A 9,377-nucleotide genomic window follows, 5' to 3' on the forward strand; every position below is an offset into this window, starting at 1 on the left:
TCCGGAAAATGTTCACGGAATGGCATCTTTCTACTACTATTGTTGCAGGCCTCTCTGGTGGTTTGGTGGTGTTATGGGATCCTTGGTGGGTCAAAATCAAAGCATATAGATGTTTTGTGGGTATTTTGCTTGAGGGAAATATCTGCAAACTAGGTGGCCACGTCCATATGCTGAATACATATCCTCCATACAGGGACAGGGCTGTTTTCTGGGACCGCTTGTTTACATTAGGGATTATGGAGTTGGCCTCCCTCATTATTGCTCGGGATTTGAGCTACACCATTGGATTGGATGAAGTATGGGGACGGACTAGGAAAATTGATCCCCTGGTCAGGATGATCCGTGATGCTATTCTGGCACACAATTTTGTGGATATTTGTCGGGCTAAAATGGCTCCCACTTGGGATAATGGTCGTGCTGGCGAGGCATGTGACTAAGATATTGGATCGGTTTTTGATGCACGGGCAGTTAGTGGTTTTTCTGGGTGATATACATGTGGAGATTATCAATAACTTTATGTCCAATCATAGACCTATTACACTATCATAGAGGAGGTCAGATGTTCGACATGGCATTCCTTTTAAATTTAACAAAACCTGGTTAGACGATCTGATTTTAACTTATTGTGAGAGAGTCGTGGATCTGTGATCGTTTAAAGGGACTTTCCCCGATGGTTCACATTTTGGGAAAACTAGAGGCCTTCGTGGGGAGGTTAAAATCTGGCACAAGAGGAAAATCAAAACTGTGCAAAAAGATATAATTGACATTCAATGTGAACTGGACACTTTACTCCCTATGATGGCCACAAACAGTATTCCAGAATCTACTTGGTTACACATACAAGCCCTTGAATTAAAGAGGGAAAAGCTCCTTGCTATTGAAGAAGCCACCTGGCATTTGAAGAGCCGAGCAATCTGGATCAAGGAAGGGGACCGAAACACCAAAATTTTCCACTGTTGTGCTAATCATAGGTGCAATATAAATACTATATGGGGTATAAATGATGCCAATGGGAGTTATATCCAGTCTCAGGAGGATATTTGCAAAGACACGGCCTCACATTTCCAATTGGCTTATGGCCGCAACGAGGACATTGTTTTCAAGGATCTCATATGGGGGATTGAACATTACCCGACAATGTATGATTGGGAATCAAATGATGAACTATTCAAATGCGTCACAGAGGAGGAATTACTTGTGGTCCTTAAATATTTCAATGGTGATAAAATCTCGGGGCCGGATGGGTGGACAGTGGAACTATTCACACATTTCTTTGATCTGTTTAAAAATGATCCACTGGACATGGTGGAGGACTAGAGGATCACTAGGAATATTCACCATCTTATTAATTCCACATATATTGCTTTAATCCCGAAGCGCTGCCCAACAACCTGTTTCCCGGATTTTAGACCCATTTCAGTGTGTAACCTCATTTATAAAGTCATCTCAAAAACCATTGTTAGGCGTATGTGGGTTATTCTATCGCGCCATATATCTTCGAAACAACATGGGTTCCTTCAAGACACACAAATACATGACACTATTACAAATGCCCAAGAATGTATGCATTCGATTCATACAAAACATCTCAATGCTGCCATTTTGCAAGTGGATCTGCAGAAGGCATATGATTGCCTGGATCGGGGATACCTTAGAATGGTCCTTTACAAAATTGGAATTTCAACCCAAATGTATTGATTGGATTATGGCATGCGTTATCAATGTTAATTTTTCTGTGATTATAAACGACTACCCAACACAATTTTTTCAGGCTGCATGAGGACTTTGACAGTGTTGCTCACTCTCTCAGCTTTTATTCATTTTGGCAATGGACAATATGAGCTTGCATATTAAAAAAGCGGTGGAGCTCAACCAATTCCAGGTTCTGCAGATGGGTAACAACATCAAAATATCACATGGTTTCTTTGTAGACGATGTTGTCATCATGGGTATGTTAAATCGATTTGCATGGTTGTGCCTTTTTCATATTTTCAGGAAATTTTCTATTGCCACTAGCTTGCATATGAATGTGCATAAGTATATTATCTTTCATGGAGATTGTGATCTGGAAATCATTGCATATATAAAAAAATTGTTTGGTGTTGAGGCAGAGATGATGGTTAATGGTATGAAGTACCTGGGGTACCATATCAAACCTTGTAACTACATGAATGTTGATTGGCAATGTCTTGTGGATAGATTTTTTAAGAGAATATCTAGGTGGAAATTTAGATGTCTGTCACTGGGTGGTCGGGTCATCCTTACCCAAGTTGTCCTTAACCAACTGGGTGTTTACTGGGCTCATCTTTATCATATCCTTGTCACCATTATTCACATTCTTAACCGTATTATGACTAACTTTATATGGGGGGGAGTCATGGGCATAAGAAATATCATTTGGCAAAGTTGTCCAACATTACGTTGACAAATGTCATGGGGGGTTGGGGGGTATCAGATATATGTCGGTTTGGAAAGTTGTGACTGATCAAATCTTTATGGAGGGGTATATTTAGGTCTGGGTCTTGGAGTCGTATAATCAGACATAAATATCTTAAGGACCATGTTTTCTTATTTTGGTACCGAAAAGGAACTATTGGATCCATCCATGGATCAACAATCTGGCTTAGCTTTCTCAAAGTGGCCAATATCTTTCTACAACATATGGCATGGACCATGGGAACGAGTCACAGAATCCTTCTCGGAATAGACCATATTCTGGGTGCTGGCAATGACTGTAACATCTCTACGGGGCTCAAACAGTTCTTAAATAGATGAGGCATATATTTCTGGAGTCAAGCCATTACACAATGGAGGCATCCCTGCCCATTTTGGAAAAATGTACAGGAGTTGGGTCTATTTGGGCAATGGGACTAGGAATGGAATCAAATTATTGTTGGTATGAAGAATCTTGGGATTCGTCGTGCGGGATTACAAGACAACCTAATTTGGACAGGGAAGATGAAGTCTGGAAACATAATTGTTGCTGATACATATCTTTCTCTATGTATCGAAAATGCTCAGTAGGGGGATAAACATGTTTTATATGCCTTTTGGAAGACCAAAATCCCAATCAAAATTATCCTTTTCTCATGGTTGGTTTTCCATAATAAAAATCACTCATGGGAGAACTTGCAGAAGAGGTAGTGGCATGGTCCTAGTATTTGTTCTATTTGCATAATGGAAGTGGAAAACAGCAATCACATGTTCCTCAAGTGTCAACATACGGTTCAGGTATGGAAAAGGCTATCATCACATATCGGTTTTCCTTATATTTAACATGACTGCATTGTGGATTGCTTGAAGTGGTGGAGTACTCAGAAGATAGTTTGGAGATCCATTCCACTCATACTTTTTTGGGATATATGGAAGTGGAGAAATAAATGCATATTTCATAACTCCACGTGAGATTTCTATAAGGTTTTTGAAAGTACTTTATCTAATCTTTCTATATAGACTTCTATTGAATTAGGCTCCGAAATACCACAGCACCAGCAGACGAGTCTTTAAATGGAATATCCAATGGATTTTTTTGATGGTGCTACACAACGGAACAAATGTGGTTGTCGATTTTGGATTTCTATTTCAAACGAATTGGCATACAAGACTCACTGGTATGGGGGAAGTGGCACTAACATCGGAGCTGAAGCAATGGCTTTATGGGGCCTCCTATGTTTGACCAACTTTCTTGGTATCTTTGCTATACATATCTATGGGGATTCCAAGATTATCATAGATCAAATCATGGGCAGGGAAAACATCAACAATCCCTTGCTACTTGGTTGGCTGGGGAGAATTGGTCGTCTATGGAATCAACTCAAAAATTATACTATTATGCATATTGATAGAGAACGAAACAAGGAAGTTGATGAAATTTCGAAGAGGGGACTACTAGGTAATTTCGGTAATATGCACATGGAAATAATTCTGAATCAAAACATTTTAGATGTCAGAGAGTTTCCATTTCTTGGGTAATTTTTATATCCCCTCTTTTTTGGTACATTGTTGTATGTTTACTAGTCTTAATACTCATCAATTCACTCACTTGGATGGAAGGTCATGCTATTTTCTCAATCGCTCGGATAGATGGTATGGTAGAGTAGCAGATATGCCAAGTGCATATTTTTTAAGTCAATTTTGATGTAATTATCTATGTCCTTTTATGTTTATTCTGGAACAAATCTAGGTCTATGGACTATTTTGTTATTTCAGTAATATGTTTGTTGTGACATTATTTGGATGGGATATTGGATATGCATACCCACATGGTCTATATGATGGAATACTTGGCAGGCACTCGCAAGTATTGTGTATATTCTGAATATTGATTATATAATATAATATATCAAGTTATTGATTATATAATATAATATATCAAGTTTTTTGTATTGATTATATAATATAATATATCAAGTCTTTTCGTAGTGAAAAAAAAAAAAGTATTCAACCTACCATACACGAGTAAACAAAATTCCTCTCTAGTGTTTGTGATTTATTGGAGAGTCAATTGTCAAATCATAGCCATGTACATTGTTAATTGTGCATTTTAATGAAATTAAATGGCTATATAATATTTCTATCTAGCTCTTATTGGGAAGCCAGAAGTTGGCGTTGTTGTCTTCTTCAAACCGAAGGATTTCGGCAATTTTTGAGAGGCCACATTAGCTCAGCTTTTGACTGCATCCCACGATGTTGTACATGCACCTCCAATTGTTTTCTCACTCATTTCCATGGCCTCTCGGGCCTTCTCCTCCACATGTCCAATCTTGTTATTTTCCATTGATTTTTCCAGCAAACTCAGTTGAAGCGGCCTGAAATATGGTAATCAAAAAACCGACCAACATAACCAACACCGCCGCATTGTTAACGTCCTGTCCCAGTTCTGCAACCATATTCAAATTACCAGTAATTATTTCAATATGTATTCAGCTGTATCAATACAGTTGAATTCAGAAGGTTAAGCATTGTTTGTGCTCCTGTATTCCCTAGTTTCTTTAGAAGTTGAGAGGGATGAATACCGTTTATCCTCCTGTATTCCCTAATTTCTTCAAAAGTTGAAATGGATGAATATTTCAAGTAATGAAAAGCAGACGATTCATAGAAAAATAACATGGTGGGTTGCCACGTCCTGAATCTCGTTGAGGATCCCTCTTCACTCACACTTGCTTCTCTTTAACACGTTTATAACACTTGTCACATAGGTTAGCGTTGTGCCATCATATTCTACATACGTAGGTTGTTTACATTAGGACACCATATAATTGAAATGACAATGACGGACAACATCTCTTAAATCGGCAGATATTTACAAAATAATATATTTTAAAAATTAGGATTTCTTTGAGGATGAAAATAATTAAGATGAAAAATGATTTTATAGTTTAAACGCTATATCTGGCAGGCTAAGCATCAAGGCGACTACAAAAATATTATTGTTCTTACCATTATTACTAGCAGGTAAAAAGAATGGTGTTGCTTGGTAACCCACGCACTGAGTGACAAAAAGGAGTCACTATTACTTTAGCACCGGGATTTGGGCCACAAGCAGGATCAAGATTGAAGACAACTTCATTGAGGTGAGCAATAAAATAAATTGATAGGAACTTTTTAGTCAAGAAGGATAGTGAGAGCGTCGGGCCCTAAACAACCTTATGTAAGTCCCACACATTTGACGTTTCTGTATGTTCAGCTTGAAAAACTTTTATATCTATTTTCATGGAAAGAAGACCCTACCAAAGCAGTTTCTAGAGGATTCCTATTGTGGTGAATAATTTTTGTGGATTTTATTATCATTCTCTTATTTAGTGTCACTTCTGGGATTTGTGGTAAACTCTAGGCTGAAGTTTTTCAAGGTGACTTCAGCAGGATGTTTTATGACAAATATTTACAATTCTAAATTGTATTATTATAAGCATTGTATTTGCCAAAAGGTTTTTTTTTTTTTTTTAGATATTTATGCATTGCATTTACTGGACGTTTAAATCTTGTTAAAGCAACAATAGTTTGGTCAATAAGGACATTTTTCATGCCATTAGATACCATATAGTCCTCACATCCAAGAGTCTGATGAAGAAATGCGCGAGAGAATGATCACAAAAGTTGCTTCTGTTATATTGAACTACTAGCACCCAGACACTGGGGGTTATTAGTTAATAATGCATCGTGAAATAAGAGTACGATGTCAAGGAATTATATCCCTTAATAGATGGTAAGGATCCCCAGCCGAGTCAAAGGTAGCGTAGCAACTGTTTCGTAAACTCGCACTCACGACCTACTTCGTTTGAGTGCAAGTACTTGGTGTTTTCACTACTCCAACCAAGACACTCACTCTGCCTCGACTGATGTCCTAGAGCTTATTTCATTGTGGTTATATATATGTATGACGCTTCGCTTTACTCTCCTTCGATTCTATCGCACTTATCTTTTCTTTTATTCTGTCTGTAGTGGCTTTGCGTTTTCCTGCATTTTATTTTTTCTCTTGTGCAAGTACTCCCTCTTGGTGCTTCCAACTCAAGGCTTCAGACTAGTATACACACAACTAGGAACTTGCAATCCATACAGACATCAGGGCGTGTGCAATCTTGACGCCCTGGAAGTGATCGGATGGGCTGCCTTCTCCATTTTCCGAACATAGGAGTATAATCTTACAATCCTGGTTAATGCAATAGTATTATTATTCAATTGTTTTCCAATTTATTTAGTCTATCTGTAAGCGTTTGTTAAACAATATGTGATCATCTAAACTCAAAACTAGATTATAAGTTAAAAACGGAAGCATGTATGTGAATGATCAAGTCGACGAGCATTTCGACATTCCCTCCAATCAACCCTAGGCCTATCAAAGACAAATGTCATGTTTTATCAATTTTTTTAGTTTAAAAATTAGGATAGATTCATTTTAATTAAAGATATTACATGGGTGTGAGCTGTGAGGGATTAAATTTTTTTATGTGTAAATTTTTTTAAAGTGCAAAATACAATGTGTTATTTTTTATTGTTTAAAGTATATTTTTGAATGCTAAATAGAGTACATATAGAACCAAATAAAAAATTTACCCATATATATTTTTTTTTAATATGAATTTGATATGGACATAAATTAGTTAACATAGATCTTCAAATAGTTTATTTAAATATTTTTTAGAAGTATGACATTTAAACATCTTATTCACACATGATTTTTCTATTTAAAACAAATTTTATTTTTTATTTTTAGTTTAAAGGGGCACTGACATAGATCCTCAGTATGACATTTAAACATCTTATTCACACATGATTTTTCTATTTAAAACAAATTTTATTTTCTGTTTTTAATGTAAAAAGGTATAGATGAAGGACAAACTTACACATCCCCTCATACTAGATCATAAAATAAGCTTCTCAATTAAAAAAACCTAACTAAAATCTTGAAATAATAATAAATAAAATATTAAAAAAATATCGTTAATGCATAAACAATTTCAACATCGTACAAAAAATAATTAATATATTCTATTTTTTTTGTTAATATAATATAACAATTATTTAATAACACCTAGTTAGATAATGTAAATGTATTTATTTTTAATTAATTTAAAACATATGAGATTTACTCTATCATATAAAATAGTAGTCTAAAATAATAAAAAACTTCACGGATTATGTGAAAGGAATTCATTAAGTCATGAGTTCATATCATATCCCTAGTGCATATATCATAGTAGTTTAAAATAAGAAAAAACCTCACACATTGTGTGAAAAGTATTCATTAAGTCAATGAGTTCATATTATTTCCTTAGTGCAGATGCAGTTTCAACACCATATAAGAATAATTAATAATGGCATGGAAAGGTGAATATTGATAGGAGTGGGTAAATGTGGAAAAAATTGTCGTCATGTTAGGTTGTAACATTTATGTCACCTTATTAGGTGTGCAATGTCATGTTGAAGGGAAGAAATTTTATGGCCTTGCACCTCAAGAACCACTCTATTTCTTGCCATCAAAGTGGGTTGTGTTATCAAAGTGGGTTGTGTTGTCGTGTTGTAGGAACAAAAGCTATGGGGATGCACTTTGATTGCAAGGGCTGGAGTGGTTCCTTAGATGCACGGGTCAAAAAGTTTGTTTCTTTCCACATTTTTTCCACTTCTCTTATCAGTGTTGCTTTGCACCTTTTGGTGCAATTGCTAGTATATAATACACCATTTAAAAACAGAAATAAACCATACAACATGAAACCACCCAATTAAATTTCTTAGCTTTTTTTATTTAAATAAATATATGTTCATCAATTAATTTTAATATACTTATTATTTAATAAGTTGGATAGTTTTTCTTCCATGTTTTATTTTAGAAAGTTTTTTATAAATATATTTGAAATTTTAAAAGTTAAATTCAGAATGGATTAATATTTTAAAGTTAAAGTTTATTAATTTTTATTATAATTATTTATTTTAATTTATAAATTATAAATGGTTATTTTAAAAAAATTAGTAAAAATCGTAAAATTTAAATATTTTGGAGTTGTCTATAATGCGATTTTTTGGAGATTCCGGTGACGGAATCCGGGGGAAGAAATTGAGGTGAAATCTTGATTTGTTGCAGTTAAAATGGTTTTTTCACTGCATATTTGGATTCAGCACCTTGGAAAACCCCTGGGACGCTTTGATTGTGTAGAAACTAGCTATCAAACTTGCGATTCCAATAAATTGCTGCCGGATTTTGACCAAAAAACCCACCAGAAAAACTTCCAAAAAGTTAACTCCAAATATTTTTATAAAATAGAATCCAGCATTTTAAACTTTACATATTTCCACAAAATTAACTAAAATTTATCATAAAATTAATTAAAATTTCTCCTAAAAGTAACTAAAATTTCAACATTTTAAGCATATCTCACTTCGTTGTACCGAGTGAATTATATTTAAGATAAATAAGTGAGCTAGAAACCATCCATGAAAATGAAAATAATGATATCATTATATGGGAAATCATATTAAACAGACCTATAATAATTTTAGTACAATGAGATTTTGCTTCTCAACTTGAACGCAATCATTAAATATCTGCATGTGCTTGGAAAGACATATGCTTAAAGCTTATTCAAAATTTTAATTTTTTATTATTTTTTAACTAATTTGTTTAAAATTAAATTCATTTATATATATTTATAAGATAAATTAGAGTGCTTTTAAAATTAGAAATTGTAAGATAAGTTGAAAAGTTAAGTTTTTAAGGAGATTCGACCGAATCTAAAAATGGTTTTTCTTTAATAATATGAGATAAATAAATATTAGGAGATACAAAATTTAACATATAAAAGTTTAGGGATTTACACTAATGTAGAAAAGTGTCATTAACAAAAGAATCATAAATCGTAGATATATTAGAAACTAGGTAGAAG

General features: G+C 34.5%; 1 protein-coding gene across 1 annotated transcript; it reads left to right on the top strand.

Annotated features, from left to right (window-relative positions):
- The first annotated feature begins 798 nt into the window (after positions 1 to 798).
- Positions 799 to 1,317, top strand: LOC149202403 (uncharacterized). Its single transcript, XM_089401577.1, has one exon. It carries the CDS (start codon positions 799 to 801, stop codon positions 1,315 to 1,317), a length of 519 nt encoding a protein of 172 aa, XP_089257703.1.
- The last annotated feature ends 8,060 nt before the right edge of the window (positions 1,318 to 9,377 follow it).

Source organism: Pinus tabuliformis, chromosome 2_1, assembly GCF_031772625.1.
Source record: "Pinus tabuliformis cultivar Carrire ecotype Pingquan chromosome 2_1, CPIR1, whole genome shotgun sequence".
In the NCBI taxonomy this organism is placed as follows: Eukaryota; Viridiplantae; Streptophyta; class Pinopsida; order Pinales; family Pinaceae; genus Pinus; species Pinus tabuliformis.